The sequence below is a fragment of the Chiloscyllium punctatum genome, chromosome 12 (assembly GCF_047496795.1).
Source record: "Chiloscyllium punctatum isolate Juve2018m chromosome 12, sChiPun1.3, whole genome shotgun sequence".
Lineage (NCBI taxonomy): Eukaryota > Metazoa > Chordata > Chondrichthyes > Orectolobiformes > Hemiscylliidae > Chiloscyllium > Chiloscyllium punctatum.
In genome coordinates, this window is record NC_092750.1 from 36,690,307 (window position 1) to 36,717,987 (window position 27,681).

The 27,681-nt window shown below is 40.3% G+C and overlaps 1 protein-coding gene across 1 annotated transcript; it reads right to left on the bottom strand.

The window, feature by feature from the left end:
• Nucleotides 1–2,277: 2,277 nt before the first annotated feature.
• On the bottom strand, nucleotides 2,278–27,681 carry LOC140483792 (ADP-ribosylation factor 4). Its single transcript, XM_072582383.1, has 6 exons — nucleotides 27,469–27,681; nucleotides 22,187–22,267; nucleotides 20,839–20,948; nucleotides 6,302–6,373; nucleotides 4,495–4,620; nucleotides 2,278–3,653 (listed from the first exon to the last, which is right to left on the bottom strand). Exons 1-6 carry the CDS (start codon nucleotides 27,533–27,535, stop codon nucleotides 3,567–3,569), a joined length of 543 nt encoding a protein of 180 aa, XP_072438484.1. The 5' UTR covers nucleotides 27,536–27,681; the 3' UTR covers nucleotides 2,278–3,566.

Here is a 27,681-nt window from a genome sequence, read left to right on the forward strand (position 1 = left end):
TACTGTTGCAACATTTAAGAGGCATTTGGATGGGTATATGAATAGGAAGGGTTGGAGGGAGATGGGTCAGATGCTAGCAAGTGGGACTAGATTGGGTTGGGATATCTGGTTGGCATGGACGGGTTGGACAGGAGGGTCTGTTTCCATGCTGTACATCTCTATGACTCTACCCAATTCACCCAGTCAACCCTGCAGGGACCGTTTTACTAATTAATAGAACTATCCTGTGGATGAGTCGTGTAAGTCTGACTCAAAGTTTACAGCCAATATCCCAGACTCCTCTATCCCTGGGTACACCAGTCCCAACAGCAGGACAATTCCAGCAGAGATGTGATATGACATACCCTCAAGCCTCATTTTACCATCTCTTACGGATAATGCAAAAAAAAGGCTCCCTAAGTGTAGCAAGAGAATAAGATATTCACTTATAATGAACAAAGAAAGTTAAGAACAGAAGTGTACCATTTGGCCCCTCAGGCCTGCTTAAACACTCAAGAGGATCATGAATCGCCGTTTCGGGCATAAGCCCTTCTTCAGGAAGAAGGGCTTATGCCCAAAACGTTGATTCTCCTGCTCCTCAGATGCTGCCTGGCCTGCTGTGTTTTTCCAGCACCACGTTTTTCAACTCTGGTACTGCAGCATCTGCAGTCCTCACTTTCTCCTACTCGAGAGCATCATGGCTGATCAGTTTGTGAATGTGAGTGTGCAGTTCCAAATGGAGGGCAAATTCTGCCCCCCCCCAAATGATCATACAGAATGAAGTAGTGGATGGGGAACAGGAAATTGGTGGGAAGTGACAGTGATCAGACATGGGAATATCAGTGACGGATATTGGTGAATAGTGAGTCAAGATAGATTTCAGATCATGAATACTCATTTGGGGAGTTTACATAGAGGGGGAGATGTTGAATAGGTGGGACTGTTTTCCCTGGAGCGTCGGAGGCTGAGGGGTGACCTTAAGGCTTATAATAGGAGAGGCATGGATCGGATAAATAGACAAAGTCACTTCCCTTTGGGGTGGGGGGTGGGGGGAATCCATAACTAGAGCGCATAGATTTAGGGTGAGAGGGGACGAGATATAAGAGACCTAAGGGGCACTTTTTTTCGTACAGAGGGCAGTGTGTACATGGAATTAGCTGCCAGAGGAAATGGTGAAGGCTAGTAAATTTGCAACAGTTAAAAAGGCATCTGGATGGGGATATGAACATGAAGGGTTTGAAGGGATATGGGCCGGGTGCTGGCAGGTGGGATAGATTGGGTTGGGATATCTGGTCAGCATGGACAAGTTGGATAAAAAGGGTCTGTTTCCGTGCTGTACATCTCTATGACTCTACGAGGACTGAGAGAACAGGAGGACAATGAACTCAAGAGTGAGCATGTGATGGAAGTTAAAATCTCCTTGGAGGAGAAGCCACTCTATGCAGAAACTGGCAAAGAAAAGCAATGTGAAAATTACAGTCAAATAGCATAAAAGTGGGACGATTAGTTAGCACTTTTACAGTATACTTATGCATTTTATTCTAGCACTATTCTTTGTAGTTTTTGAGTGGGAGCTCCCATTAACTTACATTTTCAGGGGCAAGGTGAACAGGCAGGTCTAAAGTAATCAAACCTGTGCTGTTGGCATTATTCTTAAGCAAAATAGCTATCTATGAGCTAACCGAGCTAGCCATCTTCTCAAAGTTATGTATTTTTAATGATGTAACAACACCAATACTGCTACATAGTGAAGTTTTGAAAAGTAGGAACAACTAGACAGTGCAATGCCTTGCCAAACTGCCAATTTTAGCTCAGTTATACCATTCTTACCCAAGTCAAATGGTTGTGTTCCAATTCTCATGCAAGATACCTGCTTTACGAGTGACAATTTATTGTAAAGAATGAGGGATGTTCTGAGTTTACTACACCTTTAGATTTATTATTTCCTACACAATTTTAGATTTATTATTATTTCCACTGTAAATGACATCTATATTTAGAAACCACAAACCTGTTATTGCAAATAGACCTTTCTACCAGCAATAGCACTTCATTACGAATTTGTCAGCAAATAATTTTTCAATTGACATATTTTGCTAGTTAATGACTACAAAATGTATTTGCATACAAAACAATGCATTTTTATAGTAGCTATTAATTGCTGTTAAAAATTATTGCCCATCCTAACTTTGCTTCGCATTCACCCTCAACTAATCTCCTTACTATGTTTTATTCTCATGATCTCAAGATCGCAAAATATGAGAATTTAAAACAAATTTGATTAAATAACAAGCAAAGTATTTCTATAAAGTTTATTTAATTTCATTAGAATGTCAAATGGATTACGTAGACACCTTTCATTATTAGAATTTTGATGTTCCCAAATCTTCCAGTTTCATGAAGACTTGCCCATCCGTAGACAAACAAACAATACCTATATTACAATGAATAATAGCATACTGATAGCAAAATGACATGCAACATTTAAAAAGGTACAACTTTCAACATACTAGAAAGACAATCTGATCTTATCTATGTGAATAGAAATGCTAACATGAATGCATGCATATTTCAGGACTGCATCCTTTGGTGGGATTGGGAAGTTTACATAGCAATGGGCTGCACAATCTGTTGCTTGTTTTGAGTTAAAGGAAATTTTAAAATTTACAGTTCAGGTGCATGAAATGGGGATGGATGTAGTCCACTGAAACTGGCTGGTTGCCAAGAACAGGTATCTACCAACAAAAGAAAAAAATTTCATCCTTCTAATAATTTGACATAGCCTTGCACAAATTAGCCAGTGTACAAACCACTGCAGAAGTCTACTGCACCACAAAGAGATTGAAGGACTTCTGAAGTGGTTTCAAATTACACCACTGGACTGAATTTCACAGGGAGGAGCCGTCAGTTGCAATCAGCATGATTTATTTATTTTAAGAAACACAGACATCTGCAAGACTACATAAAGGCAATTTCTGTTCAAATGATGCTTTCTCAATTAGAATCAAGTACTTTTTAAACCATTCCTTACCAATCCCTGCCAGGAGCCATATTTAGTAAGAACTAAAAAAGAAACAGGAACTGATTCCCAATCAAAAAAAAAAGAGAATTTTTTTTTCAGCAGATTCTGTGTTGGAATGACCCGAGGTATCACAAAACTCTGAAAAAAGACAAGATAAAATCTTTAAAACAACTGTGTGTTTTGGAATGATCCAAAGGTATCAAAACTCAATAAGGGCAACATAATTTAGAAAAAAAAGTTGTTTATTTGGGCTCAAATGTATTTGACATTAATTCTTCAGCTATTTTACAAATCAGGATCTATATTGGCTTCAAGTGGAAAATAAATTGGAAGAAACACACTCACAAAAGATAATTGTAAATTATTTGTTTAATCTTCCACCAATTTATGAAACCTACCATAAACATCCAAAAAAATGTTCAAAATCAAGCTGTGCTGTCTGCCAAAATATCAACTCCAGAAACCACAATATTTGGGAGATGAAAACTAGTTAACAAGCCCAGACCAATATTACCAAATGTGTCCTCGGTTAAATAAAACATCTTGTCATATTGTGGCATCAAGTCTAGGATTTTGATAGTTCACTTGACAACCAGTCAAGGCCTTCACACAAGCCACTTCCTTGTATAGCACATGTAGCCTGAACATGCCACTGTTAAAAAAAAATGGAATTAGAGAAGTTAACAAAATTAACTTTATTAAATTCTATACAGAAATACTATTGACTTTGAATTATGGAATTTAAGTATTCGGCTATGGACATTTTAAATTCTAAAAAAGGTTGGTCAAACATCTCAATCCCTGGAGCCAAATGATTTTTGCCATAGTATATTTCCACAAGTACTGGTAGTTCGCCAACACTGTTAAATGAATGATCTTTTGTGTGAACAGAAACAAATATTGTTTACTGCGTGATGGAGCAACATGACTAGTACCCACACAGCCTTTAGCATTATTGGATTGAGTTTAAGCAATGGAGTCTTAAGTGATTTTTTTTGGTCTCCAAACTCAGTTCAGTATCCAGCATTCACACCCTCAACTTGGCTGCAGTCAACTGTGTAACTCAAACCAGAAGTCAAACTAAATTTTCATGATGTACTCAAATCTTCAGGAAGTACCAATGAGAAAATACACACATCCACTTATGAATTAGGAAGTCGACTGTTCATCTGAGAGATTTTGGTACATTGATGGTGAGGTAAAGATTTATTTTAATGAAAAAAAAACAGACACCCACTAAACATTCACCCCAGTAAAATTGAAATGGCATGATTTTTCCATCTACAAACAACAGGTGACAACATTACTCAGGAATCAAATTTCAGAATTTCTGGACTGTACAGTCAAGTTTCTCTGATACAATGTCATTTTGGAGGAATATTGATATTAAAAGAGTGTATGACAATTTTGCATTAACTTATTTTATTACATGCATACTACCATCGTATTGTCAATGTTAACAATTCATATTTTGAGAGGAGTAGGTTACTTACAGTTGTGTTAGGTAGACTCTGTAGACCTAATTTTTCTGTCACTTCACTAATGGTGAAGGCATTTGGGAGGTCCTGTTTGTTGGCAAACACCAGTACAACTGCACCTTTCAATTCATCTTCTAGAAGCTAGAAGAAAACAAAATAATAATGTGACTTCACTATTATGGCATATTTGGTTGAAGATTAAAACAAGGCAAAAAAAAATTCTCAAAAGCTCCATATTAATCAACTGAGAGTTGTGGAAAAAAATACACACTATCTTAGTTTCAGGTTAGGCAGGAAAATATTTGGACTGAGAATTACTGATATTTGCCAATGCTGTCTCAGCAATAGGTCTATTAAGGGATCTGTAACTATAGACGGCAGAGTTTGGATTTTGTGGACTCTAGTGATATCACTATTTTCTGTGATTACTGCGGATGGGATCTATTCCATAGATGAGTGCAGCACAATGAGTCTGGAAAGGGGAAGAAACGAAGGTGCAAGGTGATTGCTTTTGGAGAGGTACAAAAATAAAGCCTTATGTACATGTGGATCCCTGTTAAGGCCAGAATAAGAATTTACTGTGTTGTCTGTTACTGTTTACTACCTCATGAACACGCAGTTAGGTATCTACAAGAAAAACTGTTACCAAAGCACAAAGTACTTTGCAACCATTCACCTCTCAGACTTCTTGTCTGCAAAAGGAAAACATTGAGAAAATTCAAATTTTATATTTGAATTTAAAAAATTGAGTCATTTCAAAATATCACAATGAACGTTTGCAAATTCCACGTGTTACATTTTAACACATTTGCCATCAAAAGGTTGAAAGTGAATATCACTTGTCTCATAGCACCAGGGATCCATGTTTGATTCAAGCCTCGAGTAACTATCTGCGTGAGTTTCTCCATAAGCCACAGTCTTCCCACAGTCCAAAGATGTGCAGTTTAGGTGCACTGGCCATACTAAATTGCCCTGCGGTATCTAGTGATGTACAGGCTAGGTGGATTAGTCATGGTAAATGCCATGTTATGGGGGTTAGGGTGAGGCCTAGGTCTCAGTGGGATGCTCTGCAGGGGGTCAGTGTAGGCTTGATGGTCCAAAAGGACCTCTCTCCACATTGGAGGGATTTTACAACTGTGATTGGTTTTTGAAAAATAATTTTATATTCATTCATTGATGTAAAATACATTTAGCATGTTAGAAATTTAAAACTTTTATTGAGAAAACTCATCAGGTCTGGCGAGTTAGCATATTGAATCTGATATGACTCTTCAGAACTCTTTCAGTTTTGAAGTATCCTATTGGACTCAATATGCTAACTCTCAGATGCTAAACTGCTCAGTTTCTCCAGGCATGGTCAGGGTTTTTCATATTTCCAGCATCCATAGTACTTTGCCTTTATTAAAAACGGTTATGGGGCAGTTTAGACATTTTTAAAGACTACCAAACTTTCTGTACATTTTAACAGAATTGTTTAAAAAACTCGGGATTTTATTCCCATGTTTAGAGGTTTGTCTTTTAGCCTTTTTGTTTAGTTTGAAATTTAAATCAAAATAGGGTTTTGCCTAAGCATACTCACTGCAACTGCTGCCCCTTCTGAAGTGGTTGACTGTTTTAGTGGTTTTAGATATCCAGAACTTCCAATGAAATTAGTGAAAAAAAAATTTGAAGAATGGATCAACTCCTACAAATTCCTAATCAATGCAACTAGGAATAGTACTGCATGTCTATCTAAACAACCAAACTCAGGTGTATGTGAAAGGAACATTGCTCACAACATCCGTAAACAAGATATCAAATTCAAATCTTCACAAATACATACCATTTTGTTCAGCTCTTCTGATGCTTCTTGAATTCTCTCTCGGTCATTGCTATCTACCACAAAAATAAGACCCTGAAATAACATAAGGGAAACATTTTACAGTTTACAAAATTTACTTTGTTAAAGCAGAGAACACAAAAATTGCACATGAACACTGTTCATAAGATGAATTTTATTCTTCTACAAAAATAACCTTTAAAATGATATGAAAAAGGCCCTCAATATTTTCAAACTGTGTAATACTACTAATTCAATGTATTGTCCTATTACAGTTCACTACCTCACTATGTTTGTGACACCCCTAAAAAGGTGAGGGGAGTGGCATAAAAAGGAGATAGAAGAAACAGAAGTAGTAATTGCAAAGGTAGGAGCTTCACTGAATAGTTCTCAAGTTTAGCTGCAAAGGCCCTCCCCCATTGGTGAGGTTTTACTCACCAGCAACTGAAATATGGCTTGATGTACATATTACTTGGCTACACATTATTCAGTAGCAATCAAGAACTTTGTTCTTTGTATAATTACAATGATCCAAGAAAATTTACAGCCCAGGAACAGGCCCTCCAATCCTGAGCTGATCCAAATCCACTGTCTTAACCTTTCGCCCAATTCTTAAGGATCTGTATCCCTCTGCTTGCCACCTACTCATGCATCTGTCCAGACGCACCTTTAATGAATCTACCATGCCTACCTCTACTACCTCTCATGGCAACTCGTTCAGGCACCTACCACCCTCTTGTGTAAAGTACTTTCCGTGTGTATCTCCCTTAACTTTTCACCTCTCACCATGACCGCGTGACCTCTCGTTATTGAACCCCTCACCCTGGGAAAACGCTTATCTCTATCCACCCTGGCTATACCCTTCATGATTTTGTAGACCTCAATCAGGTCCCCCCTCAATCTCCTTTTTCTAATGAAAACAATCCTAACCTACTCAACCTCTCTTCATAGCTAGCATCTTCCAGACGAGGCAACATCCTCATAAACCTTGTTTGCACCCTCTCCAAAGCGTCCACATTCTTTTGGTAATGTAGTGACCAGAACTGTACACTGTATTCTTGTACAATTTTAGCAAGACATGCCAGCTCTTATACTTGAATACCCTGTCTGATGAAGGCAAGCAGTCTTTTTGACCACTCTATCCACCTGTGCAACCACCTTCAGGGTGCAATAGACCTGAACTCCCAGATCTCACTGATCAACTTTTCCCAAGGTTCTTCTGTTTACAGTATAGTTTGGTCTACAATTAGACTCCCAAAATGCATCACTTCACATTTGCCAGGATTGAACTCCACCTGCCACTTTTCCACCCAACTCTCCAGTTTCTCTGTATTCTTTGACAGTCCCCTATGCTTTCTGCAATCTTCGTACCATCTGCAAACTTACTGATCAGACCAACAATACCTTCTTCCAGATCATTTATGTATATCACAAACAACAGCGGCCCTTGTGGAACACGACTGGTCACTTTTCTCCATTTTGAGAAACTCCCTTTAACTACTACTGTTTCCTGTTGCTCAACTGGTTCTTTATCCACCTAGCTAGAACACCGTGCATACCATGTGACTTCACTATCCCCATTGGTTTACCATGGGGAACCTTATATACATTACTTTCGTAAGGCGTTTGACGATAGCCACAGCCCTTCCTTCATCTATCAAGATGGTCACTTCCTCAAAGAACTCTTAAGTTGGCAAGGCATGATCTCCCTTGCACAAAACAATGTTGCCTATCATTGATAAGCCCATTCTTTTCCAAACAGAAGCCCATTCTTCTCCAGCAACTTTCCCACCACTGATGTCAAGCTCACTGGTCTGTAATTACCTGGAATATCCCAATTAGCCACCTTGTACAGGGGGACAACATTAGCAACTCTCTAATCCTCCAGCACTTCACTTGTGTTTAAGGATACTACAAAGATATCTGCCCCAGCTATTTCCTCTCTTGCCTCCCTCAGCAGCCTGGGATAGATCCCATCTGGTCCAAGGGGTTTGACCACATTAATATCCTTTAGCCTACCCCAACACATCTTTTCTACTTATGGCAGCGTGATCCAGAGTAAACAAACTTTTAATCTCTAACCTCAACATTCATCATGTCCCTTGCGTCAGTGAACAAAGTAATCATCAAGAACCTCACCCATTTTTTCAGATTCAACACACAACCTTCCTTCCTTATCCTTTAGCGGACCAACCTTTTTTCTCGTTATCCTCTTACATATGAATAAAAGACCTTGGGAGTCTCCTTAATTCTGCTCACTAAAGTGATCTCATGAACTCCTTTAGCCTGCTTGATTCTCGTTTAAGTTTGGTCCTACTCTCCCGACATTCCTCCAAGGCACGTTCTGTGGAGGTCCAGCTGCCTGGACCTTATGTACACTTCCCTTTTCTTCTTGGCTAATTGTATTATTTCTCCCGCCATCCACGGTTCACGAATCTTGGCTTTCCTATCCCTTGTTTTCAAATGGACATCTCCATCTTTAAAAGCCTCCCACATATCAAATGTGGACTTCCATTCAAACTGCTGCTCCCTATTCACATTTCCCAGCTCCTGCCAAATTTTGATATAACTGGCCTCAGCCCAGTTTAGTACTCTTCCCTTAGGACTGCTCTCATCTTGGTCTACGAGTATTCTAAACCTTACATAATTGTGGTCACTATTCCCAAAGAAACCTCCCCCCCCTCCCCCGCAACTTCTACCACCTGGCCTGGCTCATTCCCCAACACCAGGTCCAATATGGTCCTTCTCATCAGACTATTGATATACTGCCCTAGAAAGGTTCCCTGGATGCTCCTTACAAATTCTGCCCGATCCAGACCTCTGTATTAGACTGGTTTTCCTAATCTGAAATAGCTAGTGAAATAAGTAATCAAAACATGAATTTGTTAATCTGAATATCATACACATTCATAGTAAATAAAAGATGACAATAAAACAGCTTGTCTAATTAGGAAGCTTGCCTCATTTTGCAGCAAACTTAATTCCCACTTCAGATTCAATGGCCTTGCTCTAGGGATAAGACTAAGCCCAAGATAAACCACAGACCAATTCAAGTATTTGTAATGATGCATAATATTCTATGACAACACTGAAATGATCTAATGGTAATAGAGCACTGAATTGGTCAGCTATGAGGGGGGTTTGGTATATTTCTGCTGGGAGCACAGCTTTTAATAATCTCCTGCTTGAGATGCCTTCCCCTTCTGGAATAGCAGTTACTCGAGATCAAGTTATTCATCTATTCCCCAAACAGAAGGAATCAAAACAAGTTTTTCATGAACAAATACACAAAGAACAGGGTTGAAGATATCAGACTAGTCTCCTAGTTTGCCAATCTCCAGCTAACTCTTCAGTAATTGGCTGGATTGAATAGACTGATATCTACAATAACCAGCGTCATGATATGGAGAAACGACTGGCTCTGCAGTTCGGTGGTTGCATTGTTTTCAGGTTTTCCTCTAATTTCTTAGAGGCATCTAAAAAATTCTGGTTAAATCCACAGACCCCAAAAACACAAGTGATGAAACAATCTTACATAAAAAGAATGAATGAAAAGAATGAATATTAAAATATAAAACATTTAAAACAGTAAATAGCTATTAACTAACAGAACATACAGAGTTTAAGTCAGCACATATCCAGGAGTTTCTCTGAGATGATTTTCAAAATCACAGAAATTCCACAAAATGTCAAAGCATTGGACACACTAATTCTGTGCAACAATAAACTACAAAATACATAATCCTAACAGAGAGGTTAGTTTATTGCATGTGCAGTCACATCAGAAACATCTCTCTCCATGTAAGTTGCATTTTATCAAGCGCAGCTTTTAAGCCCAACTTCATAAAAATATTTACAAAGGGTCGCCAACCAAATTTGAAGAGCATTTATGTTCAAAAAGGAGACCGTAAATGACTAACCTAGGAAAGGATGGTAACATTTCCAGTGCAGTTATACAGACAGATTTAGATCATTATTGAGATGAGCATTTCCTCATTTTATTTCTATAACTGAACAGCTGAACCACCAACTGAGAAAAAAGAATTAGGCAGAACTAAAGTGCTTCATTTCAAATAATTCAGCAGTTTATCAAAATCAAGACAGAATAGCCTTTATTGTGAATTACTTCCCATGTGACACCACTACGGTGATATTCTGCATCTCTTGGGCACAAGCTTTGAAGACAAGTACAATTATTCCATAAGTTCCATGAAAAAAAAATCAGCAAATTCAGGAAATTTTCTGCACAATTCACTGCAAGTTTCAAAAGTGCTCACCAAGTTACGAAATATTAATTTGCATACATCAGTTGCATATTTGGTTTGATACCCTTTCAGGATAAAATGCACACATTTCAAATTCATCACAGCACCATTGCACCAAATGTTGGAAAAGGTAAGAAATAGCATATATCAGAATGCAATAACAACATGTGCGACTTTCTAAATCAGAACGCTGAATTGGTGGTGGAGTTTTAAGAGGAAGTTCGAGTTTTCACCAAGACAAAGATTTAAAATCCTCAGAACTGCGAGAAGATACCTTGTGTAAATAAGTACAGTTTTAGACCTCAATTCACAGTCCTGAAAAATCACATGAAGTGAACCCCCATTATTTGGAATACATATGTGCAACAAAACTCTCATGTTTGGGTTATGTTCTTAGAACAAACAATTACTGAATACAAGGTTAATGTAAAACATAAAAGTCATGAAAATATGCAAAAAGAATGTACTTCAATATTTTTGCCTCCTATACATTTTACTTATTGGAGGCAAAAAGCTGTGGATCTTCATCCAGATCATCTGCAGTTCTGGAATTTGAAGGTTGAGGATCTTCAAACTGTTTTTCTCCTCAGTCGAAAGGTTTTTTAAAAAATGTTAGCACTCATTTGGCTCTCTTCAGTATTACATTCAAACCAAGCAAGATATTTCTTTAAGTTATATTATTCAATCCAGGATGCTAAGTATTTCCAAAACTTCCATCACCTCAGAATGCATGTGAATTATGCATTGCATTTTCACTATTTGCTTTATTTTGTCAGCAATACATTTAACTGTATGCACACAGTCAAATAAATGAGACTCAAAGCTTTGGATACAAATGGCTCACTCATGACAAATTTAGAGATCATATCTAATTTAACACAATGCATTTGTGGCTAAGGAAATCAATTTCTTAGCTTTCATGGCTAGAGTGTTTAGAAGCCAATGATAGATGAAGATGTTACTCAGGCAGGCAACGACCAACCATTGCTGAGAATCACGCAAGAACTGGGTTATCATGAAGTACGTGCATATTTTTCCGATGACAGATCATTAAGCGTTATGTTGAAACTGCAACAATGGAGGACTTTCTTTATTACTGATGTGAGGTAGTATGATTTATCTATTCACAAATAAGAATCTATTATTCTTACTGCAAATAAAACAAATCTTGAAAGAGGCCTTATTCAAATATTCAGAGGTGACAATGCCAAAGACAGTGTCAAAAAAATTTAAGAGTCTGAAAAAAGGTTCAAAAATTGACAGAGACAAAAGAGTAATGTAACTAAAGCACTTATGATGGGCAGTTAAAATGCAAATACTCCTCAACAAGAATGATCATAGTCATTAAACCTCATGCATTTCCCGTTTCTAGGCTTCTAAGAAACCGTGGACCAACACATTTCCATAAAATCACAAACGTGACCTCAATATTTCAGTATTTAGTGCAGCTAGTGTATTAATACAGGATGAAGTCAATATTCACATCATAACACGACCTGCTGAATTACATACATGCAACGTAAAGGACCATGGCATTGCTCTGCAAACTATTTTCCAATGTGTTCCCATTTTAATACCACCTACACAGGTAAACTATGGGCTGACAATCATAGATGGCCTGGCCACCAATGAATATATATAGGCCAAAGAACACATCTGACAGATATGAAAATTTGTCTTTTACAGAACCACATTAAAACACAGTCTTCAGACAAGCCCCGCATATCCTGTTGTGGTAGAAGATTCTGAAGCCACACTCTCATATACATTGCAACCAGCTCTGGTCTCCACGAAAATGCTCTCACTCTTTCACTCACACATCTCTTCTCCCCACTTACTCAGTAATTATTCTTCTTCTTCCCCTTAACTCATTGCTCTCCCTACCCCACTGCAACCCAATGTCCTGTCTCTCCACTTGTCCTTCCTGCTTATGCAACCTTCCACTAAATCATCCCCCCTTCCTTTTCCATCCATTTACCCCCAATCCACCACACTACTGGATGTCTCCACCTTGACTGGACTCCACCCACCACTTGAAGCTTCAACTCCCCAATCAGAGGCTGTGGATGCAACGTGGCTGGCACACTTCCAAAGTAGAGTCAATTCTCTGGGAGAGGAGCTCAGACCTTAGAGGCTCAGATCCAAAAAGCCAGCAAATAGGTGGAGGTAGAAATTGACTGATTTTTCATTTATACGTAAAGGATGAATTGCAATTTTTCATAAGAGTGCCTGTTTGTATGTTTAGAGATATTTGATCATGCTGAGAGGTGTCCATTGCCACTATTAACCTAAAAAGTTCAAATAAAGGCAAGTTGATCCAATAATTGGAGAAACAGATAAGGAAAGACTGCAGTTTGGTCAGAAGTAGTTCAACCAGCAATTGATTGCAGAAATACTCAGTTCATGTCCATGAAATTTGTAAAGAGTACCAAAGATTGGAGGAGCAGCAAGGTTAGTGTCAGATCCCAACTCTAGACTGGTGCAAAGTGGAGTCACTGAGATCATTTCTATTAACAATCATCTCATGGATTCTGCTAACATATAGTGGAGGTCTCCAACAAGTTAAATATGAGCGACAGCCTTCCCAGGCCTGCTGCAGGTTCACTCCTGGCATAGACACCTTTCTCATTCATTTTCTGCTTCTTTACCTTTGCCTCCTAGAGGATATCAAAAAGTCACAGTGCAGCTGAAAGCAACACTGCTACTGAGGGACCAGCCAAAATAACAACTTCCTGACCTCCAAACATAGTTGCGCTCCCTCCAATAAAAAAAAATTCACCTCTGAAGGAGCAGCAAGACCCAAAGGGAGAAAATCTGTTGGACATGAAGCATGCAAGCTTGGGAGGGTCAAAGTTTGTGACTGGGTGAGAATATCTATTTCTCCTGTACCTGCTACTCCTCTGATCACAAGTCTGCAGTCCGTTCCTGCTCTCACTGACGAGAGAGCTGGGACTTTTTATTTTAAAAAGGCCCCTTTCGGCTCAAATATCAGAACATACAATTCAAATGGTAGATTCTCAAGAATACCAACATTGAAAATCCAAACAGCAAAAAATTTGTCACCCTTTAATGTCTTCTCAGTCTAATTTCACAGATGGAGCAAGACACAAATATCTGGTCTAGACCACAATGAGAAGCTACTGTTAGATGATCCTTTCCTTATACTATCATCACTTAAGTAAACAGAGCAATGTGACTCAACTTCCAGAGAGGATGCTGACTATTTGCAGTAGCAATCTATAAACAATGGCAATTTGCATAAAGTAGGAAAATGTCAATTGAATTTATGGAAAAGAAATCTTTAGCAAGATTAGGAACCTGAAAAATTTATGGCATAGAAGGCATCCACTTTTACCAATGTGTTTGTGCCAGTTGACAAGAGTGATCCAGCCCAATTTCACTTTTCCAGACCTTTAGATTATTGCACATCCAAGTGTTTTTGTTTGAAGGGAGAGTTTTTTGTCACTGCCATCTGCACAGGCAATGGATTTCCAACTCCCACTAGCCTCTGGAAATTTTTGTAAATTCTCTAAAATCCTTGTCAACTATTTAAGATATATTCTCTACTATTATTGACCCCCTTATCCAGGTCCTTTGTATCCATTCTCTCCAAGACCTTTATAACTTTGGATACTTTAACTGTTCTGCCCCGTCAGTTTCAAAAATCTCCTTGTTCATAAACTTTCCACATTGCCAAAATTGTCTACAGCTTTTAACATCCTCATAAATCTTATCGCTTCGCCAGCGCGATCACATTTCTTATAATGCAATGACTACACTGGAAGCAGTACTTTAGCATCAGCATTGCTAATGTTTTATAATGCGACAAGATCGCTCATATTCAATACTTCAGCTAATAATGGACAAAAGTGTACCTTAGGATTTCTTAACTACCTTGTTAACCTGTTCTGCTTCTTTCAGGGATCAACAGACAAACATTTCAAGTTTCTTTTATTCCTATTAATTTCTCAGTATCCTATAAGTCATAACTCCCTTGCTCTGTGTGCCATTCTCAGGTTATAATATCCAAACATTTTTTTCAAAAACAGGGTGGGTGTCTCTGTTACTACCGCGCTTTCAGTCAGAGAGTCTGAAATTGGAAAAATTCAGTTTTGTTTCCACCCTTCTCTGGTTCATCTGACTATTCTAGTCATTGATTTCTGTTTCCATTTTTGGAATAGCTTGTCCACCAATATCCATTACTCTCAGTCTTCAGTTCTCAAGAAGTTCTACTGGAATCAAAACATTAATGGTGTTCACTCTAGATGTTGCCAAATCTGCTGAGTTTCTCCAACAATCTGCGTTTATAGTCTACCATATTCGCTGCTCACCATGCTTTAAATTGGCAAGACCAAATGCAGACTGGGTGAATACTCCAGCTCAGTCTTAGGTTCCCATGCTAACGTTTTCATCCTCTGCCTGCCAACACATTCCAATCGAAGGAACAATACCTCATTTTCCACTTGGGTACAGCTAAGACTAGATACTGAGTTCCACAACTTCAAAGTATGACAACTTTCCTTATGTACTTCCATTCTCTCCTGGTCACATCTTGTACATCTTTGTAGACCCACTTTCTCTTTTTCACACTGTCATTACATCCTTCGCTGTCCTTTACCACAATTATCACTCCCTTTGTCTTTTGCTCTGGGCACTCTCAAAATCAATTTCATTTCTCACTCCTTCCCCCCAGGCGACCATATAATTCCACAATTTTCAGCTCCTTTCAGTTCCAAAGAAGTAATGCTGGACTCAAAATGTTGACTCTGTTTCTCACTTCATAAACGCTGCCAGGATTCTTGAGTTTTGCCAGTACTTTTCAACTTTACTCTCATTCTTCTCGAAATTATGATGCGATTAGGCAAGATTTAGGAAGCATAGGATGGGGAAGGAAGCTGCAGGGGATGGGCACATTAGAAATGTGGAGCTTATACAAGGAAAAGCTCCCGAGTGTCCTAGCTAAGTATGTACCTGTCAGGCAGAGAGGAAGCTGTAGAGCGCGTGAGCCGTGGTTTACAAAGTGGAATCTCTGGTCAAGAGGAAGAAGGTGGCTTATGTTAGGATGAGATCTGAAGGCTCAGTTAGGGCGCTTGAGGGTTACAAGGTAGCCAGGAAAGACCTAAAGAGAGAGTTCAGAACAGCCAGGAGGAGACATGAGAAGTTATTGACGGATAGGATCAGGGTAAACCCTAAAGCTTTCTATAGGTACTTAAAGAATAATGAATGATGAGAGTAAGATTAGGGCCAATCAAGGATAGTCATGGGAAGTTGTGTGGGGAGTCAGGGGAGATAGGGGAAGCACTAAATGAATATTTTTCGACAGTATTCACTCTAGAAAACGACAATGTTGCCGAGGAGAATACTGAGATACAGGCTTCTAGACTAGGTGGGATTGAGGTTCACAAGGAAGAGGTATTAGAAATCCTGCAGAGTGTGAAAATAGATACGTCCCCTGGGCTGGATGGGATTTATCCTAGGATCTTCTGGGAAACCAGGGAGGAGATTGCCAAGCCTTTAATATTGATCTTTAAATCGTCATTGTCTACAGGAATAGTGCCAGAAGACTGGAGGATAGCAAATGTGGTCTCCTGTTCAAGAAGGGGAGTAGAGACAACCCTGGTAATTATAGACCAGTGATCCTTACTTCAGTTGTTGGTAAAAAGTGTTGGAAAAGGTTATAAGAGATAGGATTTATAATCATCTAGAAAAGAATAATTTTATTAGGGATCGTCAGCACGGTTTTGTGAAGGATCGGTTGTGCCTCACAAAACTTATTGAGTTCTTTGAGGAGGTGACCAAACAGGTAGATGAGTGTAAACCAGTTGATGTGGTGTATATGGATTTCAGCAAGGTGGTAGATAAGGTTCCCCACAGTAGGCTATTGTACAAAATGCAGAGGAATGGGATTGTGGGAGATATAGCAGTTTGGATCAGTAATTGGCTTGCTGAAAGAAGACAGAGGGTGGTGGTTGATGGGAAATGTTCATCCTGGAGTCCAGTTACCAGTGGTGTACAGCATGGGTCGGTGTTGGGTCCACTGCTGTTCATCATTTTTATAAACGACCTGGATGAGAGCATAGAAGGGTGGGTTAGTAAATTTGCAGACGACACTAAGGTCGGTGGAGTTGTGGATAGTGACGAAGGATGTTGTAGGTTACAGAGAGATACAGATCAGCTGCAGAGCTGGGCTGAGGTGGCAAATGGAGTTTAATGCGGACAAACGTGAGGTGATTCACTTTGGTCGGAGTAACCGGAATGCAAAGTACTGGGCTAATGGTAAGATTCTTAGTAGTGTAGATGAGCAGAGAGATCTCTGTGTCCAGGTAAACAGATCCTTGAAAGATGCCACCCAGGTTGACAGAGTTATTAAGAAGGCATACAGTGTTTTAGCTTTTATTAATAGAGAGATAGAGTTCCGGAACCATGAGGTTATGCTACAGCTGTACAAACCTCTGGTGCGGCTGCACTTTTGAGTATTGTGTACAGTTCTGGTCACTGCATATAAGAAGGATGTGGAAGCTTTGGAAAGGGTGCAGAGATTTACTAGGATGTTGCCTGGTATGGAGGGAAGGTCTTACGAGGAAAGGCTGAGGGACTTGAGGCTGTTTTCGTTGGAGAGAAGGAGTTTGAGAGGTGACTTAATAGAGACACAAGATAATCTGAGGATGAGATAAGGTGGACAAAGAGAGCCTTTTTCTAAGTATGGTGACAACGAGCACAAGGGGGCATAGCTTTAAATTGAGGGGTGATAGATATAGGACAGATATCAGAGGTAGTTTCTTTACGCGGAGTAGTAAGGGTATGGAATGCTTTGCCTGCAATGGTAGTAGATTCGCCAAGTTTAGAGTGCATTTAAGTCATCATTGGACAAGCATATGGACGTACATGGAATAGTGTAGGTTAGATGGGCTTCAGATTGGTATGACTGGTCGGCGCAACATCGAGGGCCAAAGGGCCTGTACTGCGCTGTAATGTTCTATGTTCTACTGAATTCAGTTTGCCATACATCTATTTGCCTGAGTAATGCAATCTTGCTACACTGGTCCCTTGTTATCAATCTCACAAATATTTGCACCAAACGTCTCAATCATGCCCACTACATTAAAGTCTCAATTCAAGAATCCATAGATTCATAAGAATTCCTAGCGTGGAAACAGGCCATTCAGCGCAACGAGACCACATCAGCCGTCCAAAAAGCATCCTACAGACCCATCCATACCCTATCCCTGTAACCTTGCATTTCCTATGGCTAACGTACCTAACCTACACATCCCTGAACACTATGGGTCACTCCATCTAATCTGCACATCTCTGGACTGTGGGAGTAAACCAGAACACCCAGCAGAAACCCATGCAGACATGGGCAGAATGTACAAACTCCACAGACAGTCACCCAAGGGTGGAATGGAACGGAACCCAGGTCCCTGGTACCGAGAGGCAGCAGTGCTAACCACTAAGCCGCCCAACATTCATGTTGAGCATGAAAGCAAGTGATCTTATTCTGAACACCAGGACATTGTACTAGTAATAGTTCTCCCAATCATAGAATCATTTGTTGACTATTATGCTTCACTTACTGTCACTGACTACATATTTTTTCAACAAAGTAGTTCCCTACTTCTAATTCTGATGCACCCGTCATTAACTTCCTGCACCTTGCGGATAGTTTTCTTTTCTGTTCACAATCAATTAGCGTGAGATGAAAGGAAAAGTTTAAACTCAGCAATGCAAATATACTGAAGGCAAACCCACATTCATTGGTTAAAAATCTAAGAGGTCAGAATACAAAGTCAAACTGATGATGGACAAAAGCATATAAACATGCAGTTTTCTGAATCAGACTCATGTCAATGTTATCAAAAGATGATAATAGTGGTATAATTCTCTAATTCTGAAGCACTGTCCAGTACATTCCAAGATAATAAGAGTTCATGGTTAGGACTTCAAAACTGCCAGAGCTTTAAATTTTATAAAATGCTGTTAAGGAAAGAAACTGTTATACCTTCAACAGGATTGACAGCAACACCCAGTGGGAATCCTCCAAGGCTGGAAAAACACAATAATCTGCCCATTGTGCTCAGGATCAAAAAGAACGATTCCATTCACTTCCTGTCGACGGCGCTGAAACCCGGATAATGATTCACGATCAGGTTTGCTTGCCCTTCACGGAGGGCAGATATTCGACCAGGACTATAGACCTCTGGTGGCATGAGGGCAGTGGGGGAGGGAGTGTGAGAACCCTGCATCTCCTCGGTCACTGAGCGCCACTCTCCCACATTTGCCTTATCTCTGTAACCTCCTCCAGTCCTTACACTCCCTCCCCACCACCTCTAACCTCTTCTAGCCCCTACAGCCCTCCCTCTCAGTAGCCCCCTACACCCCACTATCTCTGGAAACTCCTTTAGTCCCTACAACCCCTACCTCCGTAACCACCTCCAACCCCTACACCCCTCCCTATTTCTCTTGCTGTTTCAGCCAGAGTCTGATCCTCTCTCCTGTCTGTTCCAAGAGGTGGTCTTGTCTCGGAATGCAGTGACTACATGAAGATCGGCTCTGACAGATCGTAACCTCTACAAATCTGACTACACTTAGCAGGTATCTGGCCGCAGTGCTGCAGGCCTCAAGTTTTCCTGTCTGTGATGAAGGTTGGTCTTACTAGACCTCAGGCTTTCCAGCCTATTGCAGAAGTTGGCATTGCTAGGCCTCAGACTGTGGGGTCTGTTGCTAAGATTCATGTTCCTAAGCTTCAGGCTCCTGGACTTGTAACAAAGGTTGGCCTCTCTAGGCCTCAGGGTTTTCAGCCTGTTGCCAAGTTTGAAATTCCTAGGCTTCAGGCTCCCAGGCTTATTGCTGAGGTGCACATTTCCAGGCCTCTGCCTCTGGGGCCTGTTTGCAAGTTCATGTTTCCAGGCCTCAGGCATCCAGGCCTATTGCTAAGGTTGGCACCCCAAGGACTTAAGCTCTTGGGCTTGATGCAAAGGTTCACATTTCTAAGCTTCAGGTTCTCTGGCCTGTTCTGCAGATTCAGAGTCCTTAGGTTGCTGCAGTCAACACTGCAGCCCAAAACTTTTCCCAATACACCTTGCCAATCCGGCTCTAACTGTTCCTCTCTTTTCCAGCCACCACCTCCTCCAAAATGACCTCTGTCCATTCCTGCTTCTAGCCCACCATGGTATCCCAACGCAGCTGTGCCTACTATTTCTACCCGCTGCTGCCAGGAGCGTGTACTGCAATTCCAACAAACACAGTGCTTGAGGTACATGGGGCTTCATTACATAAATGGCTAGTCACATATCCTTGAATGAGCTACAGGGGCCTGTTCCTAAAGAAGACATGGGACTTGGTCAGGACTTTGAGGCCAATTGCTGAGGATAAGCTGGGAGTTGGACACGGCTTTGGGTTTGTTGAGATGGAGGGGGAATTGACAGGATATTGGGCTCAAGCTAAGCAGAAGATGGGACTTTGCTATGGAATTGAGCCTGCTGCTCCGGATAAGACAGGGGTTGGGGCCTAGTGCCAAGGATGAAGTCAGCCAGTTATAGGAAGGATATTATTAAGCTGAACAGAGTTCTGAAGAGATTTACCAGGATGTTGCTGGGTATGAAAGATCTGAATTGTAAAAACAGGTTGGAACCTTTCTCGACTGGAGCATAGGAAGTTGAAAAGCAACCTTATGGAAATTTTATAAAATAAAGAAAGGGTATAGATAGAATTAATGGTAGCTCTCTTTTCCCTGGGATGGAGGAATTTCCAGATGAGGGAGCACATTTTTAAAGGCGAAAGGAGAAAGATTTGAAAAAGATACAGGGCAATTTTTATTTTTGTACAGAGGATGGTTTGCATTTCGAATGAACTTCCTGTGGAAGTTGTGGATGTGGGTACAATTACAAATGTTTAAAAGACATTTGGATAAGTGCATGAATAGGAAAGGTTTGGAGGGGTATGGGCTGGGGCAGGCAGGCAGGCAGGTGGCATTAGTTTAGTTTGGGATTATGTTTGGCATGGACTGGTTGGACCGAAGGGTGCTGTAAGACTAAGCCATAATTTCAAAATTGGAATTTCACAGAATGTAGTTGAATCAAATTGAAGACAAATATAGAATTTTTATAGCATAATGAACAAACTAAAATGGATTTGGCAGTCATTTGACATTCTCACAAAAGATGTTTCAACAAGAAATTTATGAATAGATATACAACAGGATACAATATGCTTCAGATTAACAAGTTAAAAGGTAACTCATTGTGTTCTCATCGATTAGAATATCAAAAATACCTGAGTATTCTGGAAATAGTGCCTCCACAAGGGTCTGATTTTATCTTGGCCACCAACATCCCACACAGTGAAACACACATTTTTATATTCCACTGTTTCAACATTGAATCCTATTTAAAAAAAATCAAAATTATAGACTGATAAATGTTTGATCAGCTTGCAGCATTACTGCAAAATGCCTACAGTTACAACATAAAATCAGATATACTCAGTTATATTTTATATAAATCTGACTAGAGAACTTGTTCTATAGAAGTGACATTTTACTTTAAAATAAGCTTGTTTCTACCTTACTGAAAACAATCAATCAGATTTGCTATGAATAGTTTCACCATTCCTACACCCAGAAGATTAAATTTAAACTTCGATATCATTTTAAGTTAGCATCTAGTCATTTTTCAACACAATTGACCAGCTTCACATAGATCTCTGACACAGTTGGCTAAAATTTGAACAGAAGAAAAAGGTTTAAAATAAAAAAGTGCACAGGAGCATCCAAAACTGATATTTGGTTTTGGATGTACTCCATCTCTCACTTTCAGTCTGTTATTTTACCTCCCATTAAATTACCTTTAAGAGCCAAATGGCTAAGTTGCATTTATCTGAAATTTTAGCTTATATCAAGTGTGTGCACATCCATGCATATCCATTAGTGTGATTTGCTAAATAAAAACACACACCTTGCACTCCTTTGACATTAAAAAGATTTTCCATCAACCTATTCCCAAAATGTTCAGTTCTTTTTAGTCCATTTTTGTATTCCAACCTTAAACTGTTGAATCAATGACACTGCTGTTCAACACATTCCTAACATCAGCATACAACATGGACTTACATATGCCAGATGTCAATACACTGACTAGACATCCAAATCCATCAAACATTAATATGACCTCCCAGGGCCCAATACGTTTGAGAGCTGAAGGTCAGGATTTCCTTGCTTACTGCCAAATTGATGTGCTTCACTCAAGTCCTATTGGGGTTGCTGCAATCACCAAAAATGGGGGAAAAAAAAAGGTCAGGGCTCCTATTCAACATTAAACAGCCATTAATGGAAATATAGGGTGGGGGCAAGGAGAGACTTGTTCAGGGTCATGGCCAAATAATTCAACAACATCTTAACCAGATTTTCACATTAACTACCATTAGTACTTGAAGTGGAATGCGGCCTGCCCTTTTGTTCCAAGTGGATATCTTAAGAAGAAGATCAACTTGGAAAAAGGAAATAAGGGTGCTAAAGTATGGTGATATGTCAAATAAAACTAATAAACTGTCACAAGTCTGATATTTGACTGAATAGTTTGTTGGTAGTCAGGTGCAACAAATAACCAACATGATTCTTACTTACCAATAGTTGGAATAGTTGTAACAACTTCTCCTAGCTTCAGTTTGTACAAGATTGTTGTTTTACCAGCAGCATCCAAACCAACTAGTTAAAAAGAAATGAAAAGGTAAAGTTAATTATGCTCATTTTAAAGCATAATAGACAATGGATATGTTCATATATTTATCTTGAAAATTCCATGCTGAATTTCTAAAATAAAAAGATAGCATTATTTTTCGCCACAGCCTTTTAGAGATTTAGTCTATAATGTCATACAGAAGTGAAAACTGGAATAAATGTGAGATATTTTTAAAGAGCATGGGAATCCTCACTATAACCCAGAACAGACAAGTTGCCCATTTACCTTTCCAGACCTTTTCTGGCTGGTGTTCTGATGCAGGAGACATTTCAGCAATAAGAGTCTGCACCAGTAAAATATGCAGGCAGTATTAGAATGGACTGCTGCAGATATATGCCATTTAAAATAAAAATAGCAAAAGCTGCCACATTGCAGCTAATAAGTACAGTTAAACCACAAAAGCCACTTTTGCAGCCACAGAGATAATGAGTGTTGTGGGGTGATAGGAATGGGTGCTTTGGGTGGGGGGGGGGGGGGGGGGGGGCGGGGAAGGAATCTGCAATGGACAGTGCACATTAATGTGAATGATTGGAGATATCTAATGGGGAGGTAATTGGAGGTTGAATTTTGCGATTAACTAAGAATTACTAATAAATTTAATTCTCTATTTTTCCTCTTTAATTCTAACCTAGCAGAATTTTGGACAGTTCTAGATATCAGACAACAGTTCAATAGAAGTTTTACCTTTGTGTGCAATTACTGTACAGTTGCTACATCACCACACCCAAAAAGATCCTACATCATCTTTCAGGCTATGTCTAATTTGAGACCACCCAGAGATTTTGTTATCTAGTTACCAAAGGTAATGATGTTAAATTTCAGTTATATAGACCATGGCAATACCTCATCTGGACTATTGCATACAACTTAGGTCTCCTTATTTAAGGGATACAAGATCTTGAAAAGCCTTCACATATGAAATTATCATAACTCCAGTGGGTGATTCCAGAATTAGGGATATTGTTTTAAAATTAGTGGTCAGCCTTTATGAAGGGAGGAAAGGAATTTTTCTTTACTTGCAGAGTTGAAATACTTTGGAGCTTTGTGCCTCCGGTGGTGGTGTAGTCATTGAATACTTTTAATGCAGCAGTGAATAGATTTTGGACCAAGCCAGAAGGACTGAATCATAAGCAATGGATGGACATATGTATACGTATCCAGACTGGGTGATTTAGGTGTAAAAGTGTTCTTTACGAGCAGGAAAGAGACCGTGATAGTGATTCTTTGAAGGAAGGGACAGCTCCTAACGATGAGGAAACATTTGTCTCAGTTGGTACTGAAACAGCAAGGAATTTGTGCAACAAGATTTGAGTGCTAACAAGACTGAAAGAGAGAGTGTAATGGGTGAACTTCAAGAGTCAGAAGAACACAAGAACTAAGAGCAGGAGTAGGCCATCTGGCTATTTGAGCTCACTCCATAATTCAATAAGATCATGGTTGATATTTTCATGGCCTCAGCTCTACTTACCTGCCTTCTCAACGTAACCCTCAATTCCTTTACTGTTCAAAAAATAATTTATCTTAGCTCTGAAAACGTTCCATGTGGAAGCCTCAATTACTTCACTGGGCATGGAATTTCACAGATTCACAATCCTATGGGTGAAGACATTCATTCTCAATTCAGTATAAAGCTGCTCCCCTTAATTTTACAGCTACACCCTCTTGTCCTAGTTCCACCTGCCTGTAGAAACATCATCTCTACTTCTATAAAATTACAATCCTTTTATGAGATCACTCCCACCCCCCAACTGCCAATTCTTCTAAATTCCAAAGAATATAATCCCAGTCTACTCAGTCTCTCCTCATAAGCCGACCCCCTCAACTCTGGAATCGACCAAGCGAACCTCCTCTGCACCCCCTTAAATCCATTAAATTTGTGCCATTAAATCCTCTCAAGTAAGGAGACTAGAACTGCATGTAGTACTCCAGTGTGGCCTCACCAGCACCCTAAACATTTGCCACATAACCTTCCTGCTTTAAACTCAATCCTTTTTGCAATGAAGGACAAAATTCCATTTGGCTTCCTGTTGCACCTGCAGACCAACCTTGTGTGATTCATGCACAAGGACACCAGGGGCCTTCAGCAGAGGCGTGCTGCAATTTCTTTTTTAAAATCTTTCAAATAATAGTCTTTTTTACTGTTTTTCCTACCAAAATGGATGATTTCACATTTAACAACATTGAACTCCATCTGCCAGATCGTTGCCCACGCACTTAAAACTATGCCCCTCGGAAAAGTTTCACAATCCTCTGCACATTGTGCTCTACCACTCAGCTTAGTGTCATCGCTACCTTTAACACAGTACATGTAGTCCCCAACTCAAAATCATCTATGTAAATTGTGAATAATTGCAGTCCCAACACTGATCCCTGAGGAACACCATGAGTCACTGATTACCAACCAGAAAAGCACTCGTATCCCCACTCTTTGCTTCCTGTTGGTAAACCAATCCTCTATCCATGCCTCGGTACGTTATGCAGTAGCCTTTTGTGCAGCATCTTGCAGAATGCTCTTTGGAAATCTAGATACACCACATCTACTGGGTCCCCATTGTCCACTGTACTTGTGATGTCTTCATAGAATTCCAGTAGAAAGTAAACATTACCTGCCCTTCATGAACCTATGCAGCATCTGCCAACAGGACAGGTCTTGCTATTTCTTCCTTGGTAATACAATTCAAGCATTTTCCCCACTGCAGAAGTTAAGCTAAATACACTATTAACACGGTGTGCGATTTTTAACTTCATCTCCCTCCGTCCAATACCGGCACCGCCACATCGTAGTCTATAAATCCCCATGTTTTGTCCATCCTTTTTAAAAAATTAGCGGCATCACATTTGCTGTTTTGCAATCTGCTGGAACTGCCCCAAAGTCCAGCGGATTTACTACAAGTGTGTTTGCTATTTTTCCCACCATCTCTTTTAGTACCCTGGGATGTATTCCATCAGGCCAGGAGACTGGTCTACCTTTAGCTACATTAGCTTGAGCTGAAAATGTGTTGCTGGAAAAGGGGAGGTCAGGCAGCATCCAAGGAATAGGAGAATCGACGTTTCGGGCATAAGCCCTTCTTCAGGAATGAGGAAAGTGTGCCCAGCAGGCTAAGATAAAAGGTAGGGAGGAGGGACTTGGGGAAGGGGCGTTGGGAATGCGATAGGTGGAAGGAGGTCAAGGTGATGGTGATAGGCAGGAGTGGGGTGGGGGCGGAGAGGTCAGAAAGAAGATTACAGGTTAGGAAGGCGGTGCTGAGTTCGAGGGATTTGACTGAGACAATGTGGGGGGAGGGGAAGTGAGGAATCTGGAGAAATCTGAGTTCATCCCTTGTGGATGGAGGGTTCCTAGGCAGAAGATGAGGCGCTCTTCCTCCAACCGTCGTGTTGCTATGGTCTGGCGATGGAGGAGTCCAAGGACCTGCATGTCCTTGGTGGAGTGGGAGGGGGAGTTGAAGTGTTGAGCCCAACATGACCTATTTCATGATAATGATTCTTTCCAGGTCCTTACCCATCTTAGTCTCGTCAGTTACTGACATGTTATTTGTGCCCTCACTGTGAAGACCAACACAAAATACCTATTCAATGCCTCAACCATTTCCTCATATCCCATTACTAAATCCCCCTTCTTATTCACTAAAGGATGAGAGAATACCTTAGCCACTTCTTTTAGAGTCAAATGTACAGCATGGAAACAGACCCTTCGGTCCAACCCATCCATGCCAACCAGATATCCCAACCCAATCTAGTCCCACCTGCCAGCACCCAGCCCATATCCCTCCAAACCCTTCCTATTCATATACCCATCCAAATGCCTTTTAAATGTTACAATTGTATTAGCTTTCATTTTATATATGTTTACAGAAACTTTTGCTCTCTTTATATTCTAAGATAGCTTACTCTCATATGATCTCACTTTTTTTTACTTACTTTAAAGTTTTCCCAATCTTTAGTTTCCAGCTGATCTTTGCCACTTTGTATGCCTTCTCTTTCAATTTGATAGCCTCCCTTATTTCCTTAGATACCTATGGCAGATTACCCTTTGAGTCAAGCTGCAATTAAGGGCTTGATTGGAAGGACAACAAAAATACTAAATGTACAAGATTAGATTTAAATAAACAGTGCAAATTTTAATGACTTTTTCTATTTCAGTGTCAAAATAGGTCAATAGCCAGTTCAGAGTTGTTAGAATATCCTTAATTGAACTAGTAGACAAGCATTATAAACTTCTGTTTGAAGACTCACTCCAATCACAAATCATTTCTGAAAGTTACAAGGTATTCAGAACCAAGATGGATCATTGTAAAACAAAAATAAACCACTTGAATGGAATATTGGCAGGCATTGTGTGGCCAGTCAAACAAACAGCACTAGTTCTTTGTTACATTTATCCAGATGTTCAATGAGATTTGATAAAAGAATATACAAGTCCACTTTGCTCCAGTGGAAGTCACCCAATGCAGGCTAGGGAACAGCACATTATTTTAATCTTCTTGGACTCAACATTGAGTTCAAGAACTTCAGATATTGAACTCTGCCCTCCATTTAAAATAATCAAGTATCAATTTATTTTCTTGCACATTTAGTGGGTAGGCAGTGGGTACGCCAATCCCAGATTTTTAAACTGGATATCAAGTCAAAAAGCCAAACGAGCAATTTATATAAAAAAAACAAGGATTGCAGATGCTAGAAATGTGAAACAAAATTAGAAATGGCTAGAGAAACTCAGCTGGTCTGGCAACATAGACAGCAGAGTCAACATTTGACTCTGTTCCGCTTTCTCTTTCTAACTGCAAATCGCTACTCGTCATAGAAATTCAGTTTATGTGGGATTTTTCCGTTACCGCCTGAAACCATATGACGGAAGCTTGGATCTGGGAGTGTGCGGCAGGAGCGAGCTAATTAGGCCAGAGACATCTTAAAAGCTGAGTTATCGGCGGACACTTTGTGAAGTCGCGGGTCTCCGCGTAGGCCCTCCTCGGACACCTGCAGTAATGCAAACAACCCACCGACATTTACCGCTGAGTCGGAGCCGAGCGCGTGAACAAAAGAGCGCTCGAGGCCTGCGGCCCAGCGAGCTCCTTCCAAACCAGCCACAGAAGCAGTGGGCAGACGGCGGAGAGTAGGTACGGCTGCCAGTGACGGGGGGGGGGGCTCACTTCTCCCCGTCCAAACTCACCCATCAGTATCCTGACTTGCTTCCGGCCGAACACCTTTTGCAATATAGCGCTCAGGGTGAGCCCCATGTTGCTCGCGATCTGACTGCCACTCCTGAATCCTCGTCCCCGTTACCGGTCTGTCGCCACGCTCCCGCCCCTGCTGCCGCGGATCTCGCACTCGCTCCCAGACACACGATCCCGCGCTGCTGCCACGTCAGAGACTGGCCGCGTCA